Source organism: Sus scrofa, chromosome 6, assembly GCF_054392235.1.
Source record: "Sus scrofa isolate SSC_HxYL_T2T_F1_AM1 chromosome 6, Sscrofa_HxYL_maternal_Yorkshire_Landrace_v2.0, whole genome shotgun sequence".
NCBI classification, from domain to species: domain Eukaryota; kingdom Metazoa; phylum Chordata; class Mammalia; order Artiodactyla; family Suidae; genus Sus; species Sus scrofa.
Genome location: NC_139388.1, coordinates 96,427,934 through 96,451,116, shown reverse-complemented (window position 1 = coordinate 96,451,116; position 23,183 = coordinate 96,427,934). Strand labels below are relative to the sequence as shown.

The 23,183-nt window shown below is 42.0% G+C and overlaps 1 protein-coding gene across 13 annotated transcripts in view; it reads right to left on the bottom strand.

Moving 5' to 3' along the window:
* Nucleotides 1–23,183, bottom strand: part of AGO4 (argonaute RISC component 4) — a 45,539-nt gene that overhangs the window by 21,774 nt on the left and 582 nt on the right. For 2 of the 13 annotated variants that reach the window (XM_021093286.2, XM_084958171.1), the window contains exons 2-12: nt 16,756–16,921; nt 9,270–9,390; nt 7,406–7,587; nt 7,085–7,221; nt 6,854–6,988; nt 5,605–5,692; nt 3,248–3,395; nt 2,889–3,008; nt 2,637–2,765; nt 2,264–2,397; nt 959–1,143 (exon numbers count right to left, since the gene is read on the bottom strand). In XM_021093286.2, coding sequence (XP_020948945.1) covers nt 959–1,143; nt 2,264–2,397; nt 2,637–2,765; nt 2,889–3,008; nt 3,248–3,395; nt 5,605–5,692; nt 6,854–6,988; nt 7,085–7,221; nt 7,406–7,587; nt 9,270–9,374 — 1,363 coding nt within the window. In that variant the 5' untranslated portion in view covers nt 9,375–9,390; nt 16,756–16,921. 13 annotated transcript variants of the gene reach the window in all.

Genomic DNA, 23,183 nt, shown 5'->3' with positions numbered 1-23,183 from the left:
CCTCCCCAGTTCCTCCTTCTCAGTATACACACCAGCCCTTTGAATTCTAAGGCTTTCCTTCCCCCACTTTTTTTGGCTAAACACAACAGACAAACAGAAGGCAACAAAAGAAACAAATTGAGAGGGTTGAAGAAGTTTTACAAACTTCAAATGACTGATCTCTGTAGTTTCCAAATCCTGGACTTACTGACAGCCAAAAGAACTTTGTATCATCCTTCTTGTAACAGATACAAACTAAGCAGCTCCTTTTCTGGAAGTCTCCTGCACTCTGATATTCCTAAGTGCTTTCACCAGACATTCCAGTTCTCCCTGCTTTGGGGACTACAGAATTGAATGCATACCCTAGACCTCATGCCCACTGCATTTCCTGCCCTGACTCTACTTCCTCCCCGTGTAGGCTGGGTGGCCATTCAGCTGGTTGTGGCTAAGAAATTGCAAAGGTAATGAACCGGACTAGGACTAGCATCCATGAGGATGCAGGTTTGATCCCTGGCCTTGCTCAGAGGGTTAAGGATCTGGCGTTGCCCTTAGCTGTGGTGTAAGTCACAGACAAGGCTCAGATCCCACGCTGCTGTGGCTGTGGCATAGGCTGGCGGGTGTAGCTCTAATTCGACCCCTAGCCTGGGAACTTCCACATGCTGCCACCAGTGCAGCCCTAAAAAGAAAAGAAAAAAAAAAAAAAGAGGACCCTCCAGAGCCCAACTTTTCTACCACTGGGCCAGGAACATTCCAAATAGCAAGTGGGTTCCAGAGTGAAAATTATATGTTGACTGGAGCAGAGGCCTCGGTCTACCCTCAATGGACATAGAACAAGAGCAAAAATAAACTTTTGTTGCTTCGAGCCACTGAGAGTTGGAGATTTTTGTGATATAACATATGGCAGCAAAACCGAGTTTATCCTGACTGCTACACCCACTACTTGAAATCATTACTCAATCAACATTAAAGGAGTCCATACCATATACTGGTGTCTTTCCAGGCAAAATAACCACTATTAGCTGTAGGCCCACATATGTCATTTTCAGGTGTTTAAACATGGGCTCCACGCTGTCTGCACCTTGGGCATACTTGCAAAAACATGGTTGACCCTGGATGGGCATTCCTGCATCCTTAGAGATTTTACGGAGTTGGTCAGTGAAACTCCTGTTAAAATAGAACCAGTGGTACAGTGCTTTCATTTCAGAGCACATTTGTAGTATTTATTTCCGTCTAAGATATTTCTTTCAGTTCTGTAAATTCTTGGCCAAAATTAAAAACAAACAAATAAACAACCCCCCCCCCCCGTTTTTTAGTTGCCAAAAATAGCCTGGCGGTTGTATCACTGATAATTATAATACAGAAGAATCTGTATTATTAAACTATCAGATTATTAGTTTGCATTTTAAGATAATTATGCCTCATCTGGACCCCAGGGCCTAGAATAGCATTCTGTTCAAAGATTTTTTTTTTTTTTTTTAAACATTCAAGTCAGTAATTCTGGACTGAAGAAAAAAGAAAGGTCAAAATTTCAGGTCATGTATATTATGGTAAGCCTGGTACAAGAATAGTTGGGTAAGCTTGTGTTTGATTTAGAACATGGAAACATACTGTCACAAAATCAGCATATTTAGGATTACATTCAAACTTGTAGAACAGATCATAATTCAATAACAATGTCAAAAGAAATCGTCACTTAAGAAAAAGCAAAATTCATTGCCAAGTGTTAAATTTTGGATTTGAGAAGTTACTTCAATCTATGTATAGAGCTTTCACAATAATTTCTTTTGTGCATTTGCTAATATTTTGTAGGATACCTTCTTTCATTCCAGTTCCCTTTTCCTATCTTGATTTTTCCACCCTTCTCACTACCTTCCTTTATACAGATAACTGCATCTGTAAGATGTGAACCAATGATCTCAGTCAGTGACCCTGCAGTAAAACGATTTTGCTAGTAAATTATAATGATTAAGAATGAATTAGTTTTTAATCTTAACTGAAAAGATACAATTAATCTCAAAGGAAGCTTCACTAAGAACTCAAGAATTTGAGTTTCAACATTGTTAATCACACAGTTCTGCTCTAAATGTAGGAAGCTGAGTCAGATGCTTAACATTAATTCCCAAGTTTGCAATTTACTATAAGAACAAGACCTTTTTCCTATAGGCAGAGGGTGTCACTCTAGAAGTCAGGGATTCAGTGCCAGTGCACACAGCACATTCACATAAAGATGGTATTTTCATATCTGAAAGGGATATTACTAAGCTGAAAATATGAAGATACTCACTTTAGTAAATCTTCCCTACATTGTTTCTGAGGCGCAAAACAAGCAACTGCCCAAACTTTAATTTCAATGCCAGCATAAAACTGCTTTCCTCGCATGTCCCAGACACCCTGGTTGGGTGTGGCTACCGTTTTATTCTTTAAAAAAACAAAAAACACAAAAAGAAACAAAAGAAAAGAGAAAAGACATTACAATCTAAGGCCATTTTAAAGTTGATGAGGGGATAAACAAAACTCTATTTGGTATTAGCCAAAAGACAAAAAGCAATAAGCAGCAAAACTATGGGTAAATTCAGTGTGGTGTAGTGGAAAAACCCTGGCTTTGTCTTTTTTTCTGGTTGTAGGAAGAAACTTGCCGAATAAAATAAAAAGCTTACCCGGCCTCCATACTGCAGCATTGGTGCTGGAAGGACCCTGCCTGTGAGCTCTGTCATTTCATTGTGGACAACAATACCAAACTCTTTAAGGTATGGATCAGGTCCACCCACCATGCTGTTACTCTTCACCTAAAGAACAGGAAAGCCTGCATATATAAAAACCAAGGAGTAACTGTGTCCCATTAGGCATTATCTATTGTTTTGTTTTTTCATCTGAAAGCTAGCTTATCTTAAAGACCATGCCTTACTGACCAGTCTACTGATTTCTTCCTGTCTGTCAGGAGCGGATCGTGCTGTGGCTTTGATCATCGTGGAAGTCTGATTGTCCGTGAGCTTCTTTATACATCGCTGCCCTGCCACAATATTACAGACCTACCAAGAGGCAAAGAAGAATTAGGTTGTGTAACGAGCTTCTATATCTTAAGCCCCTGTTGAACTGTAACTTACATCTTCCATTTCCAAAAAAAAAGAGAAAATTCTGTTATATGGTGAAGTTACCTGTTCAAAACATTTTAGAAATTAATACAAAACTCTAATACTAGTCTAGAACATGTCTTTTTTTTTTTTAACTCATTCATAAGATTGGCAGAAGAAAATTTAGTTTAGCTTACCTCAAGTGGCAAGTATGTATGCTTTTGTTCTTGTCCTACTTGGAGACAGGGAAGATGGGGGTATTTCAGCTGCAGACTATACTTTTGCTTAAAATATTGAGCTACTGTACATTCCATAGCTTGACCGTTTTCTAGCTGTAAGGGAAAACTATAAGAGAACAAATTTTTTAGAAATATCTTCAACTTCTTTTAATTTTTAAAATTTATTTTACTTTTATTTATTTATTTATTTATTTTTGTCTTTTTAGGGCTGCACCCGCGGCACATGGAGGTTCCCAGGCTAGGGGTCCAATCAGAGCTATAGCCGCTGGCCAACACCACAGCCATAGTAACGTCAGATCTGGGCTGTGTCTGCGACCTACACCACAGCTCACAGCAACATTGGATCCTTAACCCACGGAACGAGGCCAGGGATGGAACCTGTGTCTTCATGGATACTAGTCAAATTCGTTTCCACTAACCCATGACAGGAACTCCAATTTTTTTAATTCTTATTTTTTTATTATTTTATTAATTAATTTTTTTTCTTTTTAGGGCCACACTCACGGCTTATGGAGGTTCCCAGGCTAGGGTCTAATTGAAGCTACAGCTGCCAGCCTATGCCACAGCCATAGCAACACCAGATCCGAGCCTTGTCTGCAACCTTTACCACAGTTCACGGCAACGCCAGATCCTTAACCCACTGAGTAGGGCCAGGGATCGAACCCACAACCTTGTGGTTCCTAGTCGGATTCGTTTCTGTTGCACCACAACGGGAACTCACTAATTTTTATTTTTATTTATGTTCTTTGCTTTTTAGGGTCACATCTGCAGCATGTAGAAGTTCCCAGGCTAGGAGTCAAACCGGAGCCGCAGCTGCTGCCCTACATCACAGCCAGAGTAATGCCAGATTCAGGCTGCATCTGTGACCTACACTGCAGCTTGCAACAGGATCCTTAACCCAGTGAGTGAAGCCAGGGATTGAACCCACATCCTCACGTATACTAGTTGAGTTTTTAACCTGCTGAACCACAAATGGAAATTCCTGACAAAATTCTTTTTGAAACAAGTGCTACAATTCACAGTAGCACATAAGTTATTGGTAACATTTTTTTCCCCTAGAGAATGAAGTCAGTGGTATAACATGAAGAATACATGGAATATCACTTTACAACTCAAGAAACTCATGTGAGGAGTTCCCCCTGTGGCACGGTGGCTTAAGAACCTAACTGCAGTGGTTTGGGTCAGTGCGGAGGTGACCTGGGTTAAAGGATCAGGCATTGCCACAGCACTGGCTCAGATTCAATCCATGGGTGAGGCCATAGGAAGGAAGGGTGGGGGGAGAAGAGAGAGAGAGGAAGAAAGAAAAACAGAAAGAAAGGAAAGAAGAAAGAAAGAAACTCATGTGGATGTGAACATAAGTTCAGACTAAAGAATTTATTCAAATCAGACCAAATTAATATACTACATTTATCCAGAGGTCACCCCAAAATTTCAGTTATCTAGAACAAAGCCCTCCAGGTTATTCTGACGTACACTTGCTTGAAAAAGTCTTCTAAATAAAGTTTACATAGCTAAGTTTATGCTCTTCACTTAGGAAAGCCGATATTCATATTTATGTCAGACATGAGTTTAATAATCTTTATTATAGGAATACAACTTACATATATGGTAATTTAAAAATTACTTTCATATATATCTTTTCACTAGGCATAGTTCACAGTGGATTAGAAGTTGGGTGATTAGAAAAATGAGATTGGGAAAGTAAAAATGAGTGTGTTGCTGGAGGCATGCCATATACACTGACAGATGGAAGAAGCGACAGCTAGCTACAAAAGGAGGAAAGAAAAATCCACATAAAACACAGGCAATATATCTTTTCCCATGACAGCTTTTATGACTTACAGGCCTTAATAGATCCTTCAGGCCATGCATTGAGAATTACAACAATATAATAAATGATGCTCATAATGATGATTTTGCATAATTATATAAAATTGATCTATGTTTAGCATACTCTGTTTAAGAGGTGAAATAAATTAAAGGCAGGAAATACATTTTACAAATATCTCTTATCAAAAATATTTAAAACATGGTGTAAAGTTTGGTGCTTAAAAGTAAAGATCTAGGTGATTTTTTTTCAAAAAAATTTTTGGCTGTAGCATGAAGCAGTTTGATGTAGGATCTTAGTTCCAGACCAGGGATTAAACCTGAGCTGCAGTGATGAAAGTGCCAAATCTTAACCATTAGACCACCAGGGAACTCCTCTAGGTGATTTTTTAAAATTACAATATGGGGTATCGATTTCTCATATGACTATAGTAGCTTATTTTGTTACCAAAAATGGAATGGTATAATTTTAGATGTGGCTAACATACGTTTGATGACTGGCTGGCCGTCTAGTCACATTACAAACTCGATATTTGCGTTTCATCTGTCCACAGTGGGTCACCTCAACTTTAAGACCTGAAATTAAAAGAAAGTCAAAATATCAGTATTAATTAAAATCACAGGTGACAAAAAAAAAAAGAAAAAAGATTTGAATGTTGTTTTCAGAAAGACACGACAAGAACTCCTGCTGTGGCACAGCAGGATTGGTGGTGTCTTAAGAGCACTAGGGCATGGGTTCAATCCCTGGCCTGGTAAGGTGGGTTAAGGATCCCGTGATGCCACAGCTGCAGCTTAGTTGGTGGCTGTGGCTTGGATCTGATCCTTGGCCCTGGGGCTCCATATGCCTCGGGGCAGCCAAAAAAAGAGAAAGGCATGACACTGTACAGGACAGAAGTTGCAAGGCTATAGGAACAATATCCTCATGTACCGGCAAAAACCTTCAGCCAAGCAGAATAAATTAGAACCCAGACAACTTAAGATTTGAAACCTACTTTGATGTATTACTTCATTTATAAACACCTATTAAGCATCAACTGTATTGTCTGTAGATAGCCCTAGTGAAGCCTATGGTATGAGAGAAATAGCTAATAACAGGTAAAGAAAAGAAATTCTAAGAGTGGGAGTTCTTGTTGTAGCTTAGTGGTTAACGAACCCAACTAGGAGCCATGAGGTTGCAGGTTTGATCCCGGGCCTCTCTCAGTGGGTTAAGGATCTGGCGTTGCTGTGAGCCGTGGTGTAGGTTGAAGATGCGGCTTGAATCTGGCATTGCTACGGCTGTGGTGTAGACCAGCAGCTGTAGCTCCAATTTGACCCCTAGTCTGGGAACCTCCATATGCCATGGGTGCGGCCCTAGGAAGACAGAAATACCAAAACAAACAAACAAACAAACAAAAAAACCCAAAAAAAGAAATTCTAAGAGGAGACTAAATGAACTTGTGTTATTTTATTAAAATGGGACTTTTCAAGTAAGTAAGAGTAATAGTTACTAAGTGCCTGATATGTGCCTGGCACTGTGCTGGAATCTTTATAATCTGGCTGCATTTAACTCTTACAAGACACATATTATTATTTCAGATGAATAAACTAAGGCTCACAGTGGTTAAGTAAATTGCTCAAGGCCACAATGATAGAACTAGCTGGGAAGGGATGGAAGCCCAGATGTGTCTGATTCTAAAACTGTGTTCCTTGCACCATGCTGAGCTGCCTCTCCAAGATCACAGTAATGCGAATACCTACCTCTGATTTCTTTGGTAAATTTGACACGCTGGGAGTCTGTTAGAGGTTTGGTCTGTTCATTGATGTTCTGAATGTCTAAAACCTCACACATGAACTCAATGATAGGCTGAGCCCTGTAGAAAGCAGTTGCAGATACTAACAAACAGAGAAGAAGGCTGATTAACTTCAGGGAAAGGAAAAGGACCAAAAAACTAGCCAAAAGAGTACAGGGTGAAGAGAGTTCCATCCTACCATCAATATTGAGCATCATATTCCACATGGCAGGTCTCACAGACTGATGAAAGCCAAACCAAACCTCTCTACCTCCTCCCAGAGGATGGTAATAACCTTCAGGAGGTGAGAAAAAGGAGCGACCCACTGGAGTGTACCTGAAGAAACAAGAGTTTGCATGTTTCACAATAAAAACTTGAAAGGGCCTTCATTTCATTCTCAACTTTGTGAACTGAAACCAAGTTTCAACTATGACTTATGCAGAAAACTTTCAATGGCTCCAATGCAACTTAGCAGAAAAGTCTGACATTTGTGGCAAATAATTCAAACTAAGGTACCAACCTCATGGAGGGAAGGTGTCTTGTGATAACATCAAGTGCTTGAACTGAGTCATCTGGGACTTCATTCAAGTGCCCGGCCAAAGCTTCTAAAAGCAACTGAAGACTCACAACTGACACCCACTGAACAGACACTTTAAAGGTCTGGTCTTTACCCTCGCCTGGAAGGGTCACTTCCATATCGACCTAAGGAAAAATACATATACATACATATTTACAAAGGCTGAGAGATCTCAGGAATGTTCAATATAGTATATGTATATTTAACACTTTCTATAATTGCAAAATATTGGAAACAACCTATATTCCATCAATAGGGGAATCATTTAATATTGAATATTATATAATGGTTAATAACAAAGTAGATGCTACAACATGCATGAACCTTGAAGACATTATGCTAAGTGAAACAGCTAGACACAGAATGACAAATATTATATGGTTCCACTTATATGAGGTACCTAGGATAGCTAAGTTCATAAAGACAGAACATAGAATAGCGGCTACCAGGAATAGGGGAGGAGGAAATGGGAGTTATTGTTTAATGGGAACAGAGTTTCAGTTTAGGATGATGAAAAGTTCTAGAGGTAGACAGTGGTCATAGTTGCATAACAAAGTGAGCATACGTAATGCCACTGAATCGTACACTTAAAAACGGTTCAGGAGTTCCTGTTGTGGCTCGGCAGAAACAAATCTGACTAGTATCCATGAGGACGCAGATTCATGAGGATGCAGGTTTGATCCCTGGCCTCACTCAGTGGGTTAAGGATCTGGCGTTGCCATGAACTGTGGTGTAGGTCGCATATGCGGCTCAGATCCTGCATTGCTGTGGCTGTGGTGTGGGCCAGCGGCTACAGCTCAGATTCAACCCCTAGCCTGGGAACCTCCATATGCTGTGGGTGCAGCCCTAAAAAGACACACACACAAAAAAAAGGTTCAAATAGTGAATTTTATGTTATATATTTTACCACAATACAACAAGGAGTTGCTCGGGTAAAGCTGCAGCTTGCATCTGATCCCTGGCTCAGGAACTCCATATGCCATGGAGTGGCCAAAAAAGAAACAAAATGTCTTCAAAAGTATTGTAGTAGTATAAATATTTTTAAAAGTGGGTGTTATATAATATTCTACAAGTTATATAAAAATTCCACTGTTCATGCAGCAACTTGGATGGAACTAGAGACTCTCATACTAAGTGAAATAAGTCGGAAAGAGAAAGACAAATACCACATGATATCACATATCTGGAATCTAATATATGGCACAAATGAACCTATCTACAGAAAAGAAACAAACTCATGGACTTGGAGCACAGACTTGTGTTTGCCAAGGGGGAGGGGGAGGGAGAGGGATGGACTGGAAGTTTGGCATTAGTAGATGCAGACTATCACATCTGGAGTGCATAAGCAACTGAGATCCTGCTGTATAGCCCAGGGAACTATATCTAGTCACTTGCAATGGAACGAGATGGAGGATAATGTGAGAAAAAGAATGTACATATATACTATATATATATTTGACTGGGTCACTTTGCTGTATAGCAGAAATTGACAGACCACTGTAAATCAACTATAATACAAAAAAATAAAAGCCTATTTAAAAAATTCCACTGTTCAGATTCAGGCGGCACTTTAACACCTGAGAAATTTGGAATATATGTAAAGGTGACCTAATCAACCTAAATTCTAATGCTCAATTAATTGATTAACCAAGGGACAGAAGGATATGGACAGAATAACAAATCTATCATCACCATGAGAAACAACTTTAAGAACTGAATTGTTATTAGAAACAGGAACATTTTTGCCCTATATAATTATTACTAAATGTCCTAGGTCTAATGTACATTTCTTGCTGTTAACACTTACCCTATCCCGTCCAATTGGCAGTGGATGTGCTGTGTACATATTTCTTTTGCCATCATAGCCAGGCTGCCGATCACCAAATATTTGGATCTTAAAGTGCCGCACCATTGTATCTACTACCTCCCTTAACAATAACGGAGATAGTGAAGGTTAACTCTTCGAAATTGTGAACAGCAAGGAATACCTTAATCATCAAAATTCAGTTCAAAACTCCTTGGAAAAAGTAAGAGTTAAAGTTATAGTTGTTTCCAGTAATTTAAACTAGGAGTTCTCTGGTGGCTCAGCGGGTTAAGGATCTGGCATTGTCACTACTGCGGCTAGGGTTTGATCCTTGGTCCCAGAACTTCCACAAGCTATGGGCGCAGCCAAAAAAAAAAAAGGTTAACTAAAGAAAAGTAGACGAGTGCACAAAAGCAACTATGAGATGACAATGGAAGGGGGGAATAAAAGGAAAAAGAAAAGAAAATTTATAGCATCCTTTTTTTTTTTCCAGCCGCTGGCCTACTCCACAGCCACAGCAACGCCAGATCTAATCCATGTCTGCGACCTATACCAAAGCTCACAGCAAACCAGATCCTTAACCCATTGAGCAAGGCCAGGGATTGAAGCCACATCCTCATGGATATGAGTTGGGTTCGTTTCCACTGAGCCACAATGAGAACTCCCTACAGCATCCTCTTAAATTCCTACTCTCCGAAGTCCTCTACTATAACGAGTAGAGCCTTATATGAATAGCCTGGAGTTCCCTAGTGGCTCAGTGGGTTAAGGATCCAGCATTGTCACTGCTGTGGCTCTGGTTACTGCTATGGCATGGGTTCAAGCCCCAGCCCAGGAACTTCTGCATGCCATGGGCATGGCCAAAATAATAATAATAATCTATCTTAGGTATCTAAGTTTGGCATGTTCATAATTGAACAATGATAAGTTTGTTATCAAATAAGCATCCTTATTCAAGTATTCTGGTTTTGGAAAAGAGAGTAGGCAGAAATTCCAAATAAATCTAAGATGCACCATACTCAAAGGAATAAATCAACCCCTTTGACTAGTGCTACTAATTTATTATTCTGCATAATATAACTTGTTATATTCCAAACTGCTCCCAAGTAGTATAGAGAAGGGAATGTCATAAAATATCTTCATTCCATAAAGATTACCCATGCAGTTTCTTGTCTTGTGGAATGAAAACCTTTCTCTCAACCAAGCATGAATAGCTTTATTTGTTTTTGCAGATATGCCAGATCACACTGTCTGCAGACCCTGAAATAAATGCAGCTGTAGGGAAACTAGCGGCTATAGTTTAAGATGGACAGATCTGAGTGTGAGATTTTGGAATGCTACAGTCAATAAAAAGTCAGGTGCTATGTCTTACCAACATTAGTGAGCCCCATGTATGGGATCTGTGTTTTTTTTTTGTTTGTTTGTTTTTTGTTTTTTCGTCTTTTTGCCATTTCTAGGGCTGCTCCCGCGGCATATGGAGGTTCCCAGGCTAGGGGTCGAATCGGAACTGTAGCCTCCGGCCTACGCCAGAGCCACAGCAACGCGGGATCGATCCGAGTCTGCAACCTACACCACAGCTCACGGCAACGCCGGATCGTTAACCCACTGAGCAAGGGCAGGGACCGAACCCGCAACCTCATGGTTCCTAGTCGGATTCGTTAACCACTGCGCCACGACGGGAACTCCGGGATCTGTGTTTTAAAAGCCAAAATATATCACAATTAGCTAAGGCATTAATGTTCCTACAAATGAAATCTGTGGGAAAGTCACATGTTTTCAAACCAAATCATGCACCTGAAAAAAAAATTTAAGGGACAAATGGTCTCATACATTCCCAATTTTAACAAGCTGAGTTAAGAACAGTATATTTTCAGACTGGAAGGGTAATTTTTCACCTTACATTCTTAAAATATGACCATAAAGTTTGACAGTAAAAACACATTTTCACCTCTATTCTCATTCAATCTTCAAAACAACCTTGTGAGACAAGCAGGGCAATGATTATTGACCTCATATTGAAGAGAAAAAACAAAAATTGAGAATGGGCAAGTGACCTGCCCCAGTCACACAATGATTAAGTGGCAGAGCTGTATGACCTCAGACAAGTTACTTAATCTCTTACAACTGTTTCTTCATTTGTAAAATTATGGTAATTATAACACCTACAACAAAAGTTGTTATATTAAGTGAATAAATACATATAGAATCTTTACTTTTTTTTTTTTTTCTTTTGTCTTTTTGACTTTTCTAGGGCCACTTCCTGTGGCATATGGAGGCTCCCAGGCTAGGGGTCGAATCGGAACTGTAGCCACCGGCCTATGCCAGAGCCACAGCAATGTGGGATCCCAGCCGCGTCTGCAACCTACACCACAGCTCACGGCAATGCCGGATCGTTAACCCACTGAGCAAGGGCAGAGATGGAACCCGAAACCTCATGGTTCCTAGTCGGATTCGTTAACCACTGCGCCACGACGGGAACTCCCATATAGAATCTTTAGAAGAGTGTTTGCCATACAATAAGCCTCCTTATTGCAGGACATTTGGTCCTGTTCATCCATAAGATGTTTGGTCTGTAAGAAATTTGTTCCACGTCAAGAGGTCCTTGATATTTGGCCATATTTGTCCTGTCCAAAATATCCATGGTGGAGTTCCCGTCGTGGAGCAGTGGTTAACGAATCCGACTAAGAACCATGAGGTTTAGGGGTTCGATCCCTGGCCTTGCTCAGTGGGTTAAGGATCTGGTGTTGCCGTGAGCTGTGGTGTAGGTTGCAGACGCAGCTTGGATCCCGAGTTGCTGTGGCTCTGGCATAGGTCGGTGGCTACAGCTCTGATTCGACCCTTAGCCTGGGAACCTCCATATGCCGTGAGAGCAGCCCAAGAAAAGACAAAAAGACAAAAAAAGGGAGTTCCCGTTGTGGCGCAGTGGTTAACGAATCTGACTAGGAACCATGAGGTTGCGGGTTCGGTCCCTGCCCTTGCTCAGTGGGTTAACGATCCGGTGTTGCCGTGAGCTGTGGTGTAGGTTGCAGATGCGGCTCGGATCCTGCGTTGCTGTGGCTCTGGCGTAGGCCAGTGGCTACAGCTCCGATTCAACCCCTAGCCTGGGAATCTCCATATGCCACGGGAGTGGCCCAAAGAAATAGAAAAAAGACAAAAAAAAAAAAAAATCCATGGAGACATTTATTCCACACCAAAAGGTCCTTGACACTCAGTCTTGTCCAAAACCATCTGGCATGGGCTGAAAGTGCTCATGGACATTTTGAATAGGACCAAATTTCAGGGAACTTTTGTGTTTTTGTTTTGTTTCATTTTTGGCCACCCCATAGCATGTGGAGTTCCCGGGCCAGGGATCAGATCCAAACCACAATTGCAAGCTAAGCCACAGTTGCAACAATGCCAGATCCTTAACCCACTGTGTGGAGCCAGGGATCAAACATGCGACCCAGCACTCTCAAGATGCTGCTGACCCCATTGTGCCACAGCAGGAACTCCTCAGGGAACTTCTGATGTGCACCAAATATCTTATGGATGTTTTAGACAAGCCCAAACATCTGCTAACCAGCCTATTTACTTTGGTATGTTCAAAAAATATCGCTCTAGGAATCTTTCTCTCTCCTGAGTCATCAAATTTTCCAACTCTACCGAATTATTTCTTTCAGCATACAATTATGGTATAATTTCTCTCATCTTGAAAAAATTAAACTTTCTCGATTCTCCTTCCTCCTCGTCTGAACACTTCATTTCTCTGCTCCCCACTGCATCAAAATTCCTTGAAGGAGTTGTCTCTAATTGCTCTTCTTTTCTCTCTTTAACCTCTCCTTTTTTTTTTTTTTTTTTTTTTTTTTTTTTGGTTTTTAGGGCCACACCTGCAGCATATGAAAGTTCCCAGGCTAGGTGTCGAATCAGAGCTGTAGCTGCCAGCCTACACCACACACCACAGCCATAGCAATGCTGGATCCAAGCCATGTCTGTGACCTACACTACAGCTCACGGCAATGCCGGCAATGCCGGATCCTTAACCCACTGAGCGAGGCCAGGGATCAAACCCACGTCCTCGTGGATTCTTGTTGGGTTCTTTACCACTGAGCCACAACAGGACCTCCTCTCTTTAATCTTCTCAAGTGAGGCTTTTCCTTCACCAAAACTACTCTTAGCAAGGTCCCCAGGGAGCGCTATGTTTTGAAATTCCTTGTCCCCTGAGCATCAGGTGATCAGTTCTTTCAACTTAAAACACCTTCTTCCCTTGTCTCCTTACTCTGCCCTGGTTTTTCTCCTGTCCCAGTGGCCTCTCCATGACAGTTTTCTTGCTGATTCTTCCTCACCTCCCCAGTTTTTAAGTACTGGGTTACCTCAGGATTCAATCTCGGAGTTGTATTCCCTTTACCCATACTCACTTCCTATGTGTTCTCAGCCAGACTCATGGGTTTACCCAATATGCTGTTGACTCTCAAATGTCTGCTTCCAGCCTGGACCTCTCCCCTGAGTCCAACCTCACGTACTCGGCTTCCTGCTCAACATCTCCACTGGGATGTCTAAGAGACATCTCAATCCTAACATGTCCAAAAAACGTATCTCTGGATCTGCCACCCTTGTTGGATTCTCCCATAGATTTCCCTGTCCCAATAAATGGCAACTCCATTTTTCCATTTGCTCAAGACAAAAACCCTGGAATCAACCATGACTCATTGCTTTCTCTCATACTTCATGTTCAATCCATCAGCAAATCCTGTTGACCCTAGTAAACTTTGACCATTTCTTATCACTACCATTTTTACTACTAAAGTTCAAGCCATTGCTTTCACCCGATTCGTTATAAGTGCCTCCTAAATGATTTCCCTGCTTTTCACCCTTACCTGCTAGGGTTCACTTGCAACACCACAGCCGGAATGATCCATTAGAAATATAAGTTGGAGTTCCCGTCGTGGCGCAGTGGTTAACGAATCCGACTAGGAACCATGAGGTTGCGGGTTCGGTCCCTGCCCTTGCTCAGTGCGGTAACGATCCAGCGTTGCCGTGAGCAGCGGTGTAGGTTGCAGATGCGGCTCAGGTCCCGAGTTGCTGTGGCTCTGGCGTAGGCTGGCAGCTACAGCTCCAATTCGACCCCTAGCCTGGGAACCTCCATATGCCGCAGAGCGGCCCAAGAAATAGCAAAAAGACAAAAAAAAAAAAAAAAAGAAATATAAGTTACTCATATCAAATATCTACTCAAAACCCATCTAATCAGAATAAAACTAAAGCCCTATGACTGCCTACAAGATCCTGCATGATAGGGTCCTTTGGAGTTTCTCTATCTATCACTCTCCCCCTGACCCCAGCAATATAGGCCTTATCTGCTGTTCCTTGAAAATACCATCCAAGCTGCTGCCTCTGCCTGGGATTCTCAATGTCGATATCCCTCACTTCCTCTAGGTTTCTCCTCAAATGTCACTTTTCAGTGAGACCTTCCATTGCCATACTATTAAAACATTATATACATATATACACACACATTTATTAGAACATATATATATTATATATACACACATATCTTACATAATATAAATGTCATTATATACATTTTTATATGTGTACACATAAAATCAGTGGCTCACTCCCACCATTCCCTATCTTCTATTCCTGTTTTTGTTTGTGTGTGTGTGTGTGTGTTTGGCTATGCCCACAGCATGCAGAAGTTCCTGGGCCAGGGATCAAATCCAAGCCACAGCAGTGACAATGCCAAGTCTTAAACTGCTAGGCCACCAGGGAACCCCTCTTCTGTTCCTGTTTTATTTTTCTTCACAGCACTTATCACCAACTAACAAATAATATGTATTGTTTGCTTATTCATTAATTTTGGTTATTATTATTCATTAATTACAGTATAAGTTCCTCAAAGGTACGAACTTTTGCCTGTCTTGTTCTCAGACAGACAAAAGAACACAGAACAATACCTGACATAAAATAAGTACCCAATAAAATATACAGTGAATGGATTGATGTTAGCCATTACCACCACTTCTATTACTACTGATCTCAGTTATAAATAGCCAAATAATTAAGAGCTTGCATGAGACTGAACTACACCAGAAAGCCAAATTATTGGTCTATAATGAAAAAAAAAAATGAAGCAGCATCCTTGGAAAAGCAAGAATTGTAATATTAAAGACTGCCTAAATATTGGTGTGGAAACAGAGAAGAGGGAAGTGGGTGATCTCAGCACATCAAAAGAATATCTGCTACAGGAGTTCCCGCTGTGTTTCAGTGGAAATTAATCTGACTAATATCCATGAGGACGCAGGTTCGATCTCTGACCTCACTCGGTGGGTTAAGGATCCGGTGTTGCTGTGAGCTAGGGTGTAGGTCACAGACATGGCTTGTATTTTGTGTTCCTGTAGCTGCGGTGTGGGCCAGCAGCTGCAGCTCTGATTCGACCCCTAACCTGGGAACCTTCAAATGCTGCGGGTGTGGCCTTAAAAAGACGGGGGGGGGGGGGGGGAGTTCCCGTCGTGGCGCAGTGGTTAACGAATCCGACTAGGAACCATGAGGTTGCGGGTTCGGTCCCTGGCCTTGCTCAGTGGGTTAACGATCCGGCGTTGCCGTGAGCTGTGGTGTAGGTTGCAGACGTGGCTCGGATCCCACATTGCTGTGGCTCTGGCGTAGGCCGGTGGCTACAGCTCCGATTGGACCCCTAGCCTGGGAACCTCCATATGCCGCAGGAGCGGCCCAAGAAATAGCAACAACAACAACAACAAAAGACAAAAGACAAAAAAAAAAAAAAAAAAAAAAGACGGGGGGGGGGGAAGAGTATCTGTTATAGGGCTATGTCTTCACTCTTGGCAAACTGCTGTCATATGGATCACAGTGCTTAGATCATCCTATCTAGACCCCACTTGGATAATGCTAGAATTAAACAGAACTTCTCTCTGAGCTTATGTTCCTCAATACCCCAAAATGGTCCTGATATCTTTATACTTATATTTTTCTCATGTCTAATACCAATACTCAATAATAAAATCTGAATTTCCAGATAGTTCTAGTAGTATTTTCCATATACGCCAATGTCTTCACCTATTTTTATAAATTTCTGCTGCCTTTCAATGAAAGAGTGACTTTTCTTCTTCATTCATTAAGTATTTACTTACTGATTGAACAACGATGTATCCAGCACTCTGCTAGAATCTGTGGAGGGTAATCTAGCACGAGACAGCAAACCTGCTATAAGAAACTTACCATCTGTTTATAATAACCTACAGGGGAAAAAAGAATGGATGTATGTACCTCCATAACTGATTCACTTTGCTGTACACCTGAAACTAACACAACGTTGTAAGTCAACTATATTCCAACAAAAGTTTTTTAAAAAGAACAAAAAAATCTTAGAAAAAAGAAACTTACCATCTCAGAGAAAAATAAAGCCTACATGTTAAAAATAATTTTGAGAACAATATGATTTGTAACAAATAAATTATATGTATTTAAATATATAGAGACGTCTACTCTTTGTAATCCTTACCTGTTGACTCTACGAGGCCGTTTTTCTGGTTTGATATCCACATCATAATGATACACATCTATTTTAGGAATCTGAACCTGAAAATGATTGGCTAACAGTCGAATTGGTTTTCCGACAGTTCCAAGGCCAGGACGACGAGGTGGCTGAAACAGGCTAGTTGGAGGTCCTAAAGAAGGTGAAAGACATTGGATGTGCTGTTTGGTCACGAAGGATGATATTCCTTTCATGATCATGACGACAGCTACAATTATTGAGATCTTATTGTTTACTGAACATACTCTAATGTAAAGTTTGGAATATCTTTTGACCTAAGAGCCTCTAGATTTCCAAGTATTTTTCCATGTCACTATTATTTTGAACATGGGAGATGTCAACATTAGATACAGTATGATGAACTCTGAGATAGAGTCTACTGTATAAAATCTTTTATCAGCATCAGTAGATCTATAGTTAACCTTACAAAATTATATTCATTAAAAAAAAAAAAAAAACCATCTCTAAACTCGAGTCCATCACCAGGCTAGAGATGATCTATTAATCCTCCACAAATTAGCCTGAATTATTTTTTTTTTCTTTTGGCCACTCCTGCTGCATATGGAAGTTCCCAGGCCAGGGATTGAAACCACACCACAGCGGTGACCTGGGCTGCTCCAGTGACAACACCAGGAGTACCACAAGGAAACTTCTGTAGCCTACATTATTTTGTTTGTACAGATTGTGGAAGATTAAACAGCAGCTGTATTTATCAATTTAATTGCTAAATTAGATTGTAATACAATACCGATCATGCTAGACTTTCTTGTTTATAACCTGATATTTAAAAAATCTGGACAGTCTGAGGAGTTCTCATCGTGGCACAGCGGAAACAAATCCGAGTAGGAATCATGAGGTTTCAGGTTCGATCCCTGGCCTCGCTCAGTGGGTTAAGGATCCGGTGTTGCCATGAGCTGTGGTGCAGGTCGCAGACACGGCTTGGATCCCACATTGCTGTGGCTTTGGCGTAGGCCGGCAGCAACAGCTCCAATTAAACCCCTAAGGTGGGAACCTCCTAAAAAGGTCAAAAGACAAAAAAAAAAAAAAAAAATCTGGACAATCTGGTATTTCCTGATCATAAGGTCTAGTTTATTTCTTCAACAAACATTTATTCATTTATTCCATGTCTAATCTGTACTGTGGACTCAGGAAAAAGACAGAACCTCTGCCTTCAAGAACTTCCAGTCTAAGGAGTTCCCACTGTGGCACAACAGGATAGGTGGTGTCTTGGGAGCACTGGGATTCGGGTTCCATCCCCAGCAGGCACAGTGGGTTAAGGATCTGGTGTTGCCGAAGTTGTGGCTTAGATCTGATCCCTGGCCCGGGAGCTCCATATGCTGTGGGGTAACCAAAAATGGAAAAAAAAAAAAAAAAAAAAAAAAAAGGAGCTTCTAGTCTAGACCAGTGGTTCTCAACCTCGAGGGAGCTTTTGTCCCCCAGTAAACATCTGCCCAATGTCCGAAGAACTTTTTGGTTGTCACAACTCCAGGGGCAGGGAGTGATACTGACATGGGGTGGGTAGGGGCTAGGGTTACAACTAAACATCCTCCAATGCACAGGACAGCCCCTGCAGCAAAGAAGTATTCAGTCCAAAGTATCAAATACTACTGAGGCTGAGAATCCTTCGTCTAGACAGTGCAGTCACTTCAAATTATTGCATTGATGATTCACAAGATATTCCATAAAGAGGATTCCATAAACTAAAGAAACTGTGTACTCTCTCCCCTTCTTAAAATTACAATACATATTATCATATTAAATTCTCTAACAAGTCATGTAATAAATAAACCCATTTAACTCATCATTTACCCAACTTATTTTTCCTCAGAACAAAGACACACACACACACACACACACACACACACACACACACACACACGAGCTCTCTCTCTCTCTGTTTTTAAAATCAAACATCTGATGTTCCTGTCATGGCTCAGCAGAAACGAATCTGACTAGCATCCATGAGGATGCAGGTTTGATCCATTGCCTTGCTCAGTGGGTTAAGGATTTGGTGTTGCCATGAGCTGTGGTGTAGGTCTCAGACACAGCTCAGATCACACGTTACTGTGGCTGTGGCATAGGCCAGAGGCTATAGCTCTGATTGGATGCCTAGCCTGGGAATCTCTATATGCCATGATCAAGGCCCTAAAAAGACAAATAAAATAAAATAAAATAAAACATCCTATCAATATTCAGTAGATAAAGATTTAAGGAAATGCAAGCTGGGAATTATCTGTCTACAGAAAACCTTACTCCTTTTTGATGAAAATGTCAAATGGACACTGGCCTAAAAAATAAACATCCTTTCTGCTATGAACAGATGTTGAGTAAAGTGGGTTGTGACTACAAAGGAAAGTTACAACAAGTTCTCTTGTTGCAATGGTATTTCATCAAGAACAAATATGATTCACTGAGGAGAGAAAATTTTGAACCAAGAAGTTGTTCTGGCCCAACATCACTTAGGAAAATCAAAGCAAACACTTTAACGAAATTTGTGTTGACAGATCCCCACATTCTTTTTTTTTTTCTCACCACATTCTTAAAGTACTGAAAATCTTTTCATGTACTAAATTCATTGTTCATTCTTTCCCTAAGTTATACTCATCCTTCAAAACTCAAGTCAAGTGCCACCTCCTTAGAAAACCTTTCCAGAATCTCCCAGACTGGGGAATGCATCTTCTGGGTTCCCCAGACCCTCTGTGGAAGATGAGGGCAAGTACCTAGAAACAACTTGTTAAATTAATGCTTTCTCCACTGGACTGTATACTCTTATCAGAAATGGAGTTCCAGGATTTCCTGTCGTGGCTCAGTGGTTAACGAATCAAACTAGGAACCATGAAGTTGCGGGTTCGATTTCTGGCCTCGCTCAGCAGGTTAAGGATCCGGCGTTGTGGTGAGCTGTGGTGTAGGTTGCAGACGTGGCTCAGATCCCGAGTTGCTGTGCCTCTGGCTTAGGCCGGCGGCTACAGCTCTGATTCGGCCTGGGAACCTCTATATGCCGAGGGAGCGGCCCAAGAAATGGCAAAAAGACAAAAAGAAAAAAGAAAAAAGAAAAAGAAATGGAGTTCCAGTTCATTGTTACCTCAATACCTAATTCAAAGATGAGCACACTGTAGGAATTTAGTTTTTTTTTTTTTTTTTTTGGTCTTCTTAGGGCCTCACCCATGACATATGGAAGTTCCCAGGCTAGGGGCTGAATCAGAGCTGCATGTGCTGGCCTACGCCATAGCCACAGCCACAGCAGCACCAGATGGGAACCGTGTCTGCAACCTACACCATAGCTCATGGCAACACTGGATGCTCAACCCACTGAACAAAGCCAAGGACTGAACCTGCATCCTCATGGATACTAGTGAGGTTTGTTACTGCTGAGCCACAACAGGAACTCCACTTCCTTATGTTTCAATCCTGGTTTTATTACTTCAAACTGCATGACCTAGGGCCAATTTCTTAGCCAATCTGTGCCTCAGTTTCCTTATCTATTAAATGGAAAATGTATGATTATAATAGCATCTATATCATAAAGCTCTTGTGAGGATCTCATGATATGATGTACAGAAAAGGCTGAATACAGTGGCTCATAATGGTAAGCACTCAATAAATGTTAGCTATTATGATTTCACTTACATAAATGTTATATCAGTGCTCAAAGGTCTTCATATTGGAAGCAACTCCAAAATTTAGTGACAAAGTCAGAGAATCTTATCTTCCAAAAAGGTAAGGAGTATGACTCAACATAGATTGGATAAAGTCAGCTTAAAAGAGGAGGGCATTATCCTTACTTCACCACTCAGCCTTGAGACCTTGATAAAATCATGATAAGCTCTCTGAACTTTTTCTCATCTGTACAATGGGGCTAACACCTGCCTTGCCTTCCTCACAGAGGATCAAATGAGCTATCAGCTATGAAAGCACTTTCCAAACTATAAGGCACTGTGAAAATAAATGTTATCATTAATAGAGCAAAATACATGGTAATCTAATTAAATATATTTATTTCCAAGTTATGGTTGTCAGAAATCAAAATTGAATGAGGGACAGACAGCAATAGCAAGACTGAACATGCTTCAATGATTGTGCAAGAGTGGAGGGAACAGAGCACTAGATACAGGTGCTTTAACAAAGAAGCAGGAAAGCTTCTCTAGGTTCTTAGCCTGGATGAAATATCCCACAAGACCAGAAAATCCCTTTGCTCTGATTCCAGACTCATCAAGCAGCTTCTTGCTATGAACTGGGCTTCCAAGGTACTGTGACACCAAAAAAAGGAGTCTGCTAGACAGCAGACAAGAAAATATCTCAGTTAACAGAAAAGATCTATGCGACATTTTGGCTGACTCATTAATGTCTTATAAATATGGTTAGTGAGAATTAATTTTCCACAATCCAAGGTGAACTGATAAGCCCTCCAATCTGCAAAAGCTAAAATCAGCTCCCCCCGCACCAAGAGTCAGGGCAATCTTTCCCATGAATTTCATCTGTATACACAGTTACATAGTCTCTTTCAATATCAGCTCATAAATGCAACAGTTGAAGTCTCTTTCAATATCAGCTCATAAATGCAACAGTTGATTCAATTATGACTTACTAACAGGGAAGGGAGGGAAAAACCATTTGTTAAGTATCCATAATGCATTACTCTCTCCAACAAGATTTCTCATATACATTCTTATTTCATTCTCACAACAATCTTGCAGCACATAATTATTATTACCCTCATTTTATAGATGAGGAAATGAAAGTTCAAAGGAATTAAGTAATTTGCCCAAGGTTATACAACTATCAAATTACTAGACTGGATTTGAACAGAAGTCTGTCACATTCCTAAAGACCTGATCATGCCTTTAGCCGGGGGACATAGCTGAAATAGCCCAGTGTAATACTCACATTGAGGGTGATCAAATAATATTGTGACAAAACCAATTTATTTTTAAAAGGCATGTGAAATTTGATTATGAGGGCCTTTAAAAAATACTTTAAGTAGCAAATTAAGGTGGGGTTTCACCATTCAGCTATGTAAACAAGTTTTAAGTAAACAAACCTGCAAAGTTTCCAAGCTCAAATGGTAGACTGAATTTTCTACACACTATAAAAATGAAATGCTTTACAACAAAGTCCACTGTGTAGACAAGGTATAACGTTAAAAGTTAATTCTAACACAGCCCCTAAACCCTGCCCTACTTAGCCAAGACATTAGAAACTTGTTGGGGTTCCAAGTAAGAACACCAGATGCCAATCTGCAGGGTATTGGTTACAACCAGGAATGGTTCCCCCGCTTTGGGCAGAACTGGGGAGATAACCAGAGGCCATTCACAATGATGGGGAATTACAGTTTCCAAAGCACTTTCTCCTTCATTTGATCCTCACAACTACCCATAACCCAATTAGAAGACACTTGGGGCGTTAAAGCTTCTGCTGGAGCGCGCGCTGGCGAGTAACTCGGCCGTCACTAAGGCACTAGCACAGATCACTGGGTCTGTGACACAGACTCACAGACCGAGGCATAGGAGTAGATTCCCCAAGATTTCAGGGCCTTTGAGAAAGGGTGGGCACTTTGCCCCTTGGCCTTCGGTGGTAATGAGAAGTGTTTAAGGGAAGTTCTCTTTCTTCTTTATCTGAGGGCTCTGAACTGCCTGCCAGTGCAAAGAAAAATAGGGGTGCGGCCCCAAGCCAAAAATACTCCTGGTAGTAGGTGGGGTAGTCCTTGCCGGTACAGGCCTCCACTGCGCACAGATCGTCCCTTCTGAGGCCCAAACTGGCCTCGCCTCCACCGTGGAGCACAGCTCTCTGAGGTTGGGTCAGGTCTCCCCTCTACCTGGGTACGCAGGTCACCTTCCTGGGCCTCCCTCTCTTAGACCTTAAGAACTGGCTCATCTCTCCTTGTTGGGGCGCGGTCCCCGCGCCCCCCCGCCCCGAGGCCCAGGTCAGCTCCCTCTGCCTTGTGCCATGGGGCACCAGTCCCCTTCCCCCAGGCCTAATGGCCCAACCCAGGTACGCGCGACTCGATGAGGGCCACAGGGAGCGGCCGGCCCTCCTGCCCACCCGTGCCGGGGTGCAGTCCCCGTCCCAGACCGAGCGCGCTCCTCACCGGGTCCCACTGCTTCCATGGCGGCGGCGGGGGCCGCCTCGCCCCGGTCCCCGGCGCCTCCCGCTCCGGGCCCCGCCGCCGCCGCCGCGTAACGCTTGATCTCCGGAATATTGGCGCTGGGGGGGCGCCGCGGAGACGCGGGCGCTGGGCAGGGGGCGGCGGCGGCGCCCGGCCGGGGGACAGGGACTCGGCTCCCACGGCTCTTCCGGCCTCAGCGGCAACAAAAACAATCCCCGCCGCCGCCGCTGCCAGCGGGAGCGGGAGCCGGGGCGCGCGCCCGCCAGGCGGGGAGGGGGCGCGGGTTGTGGGG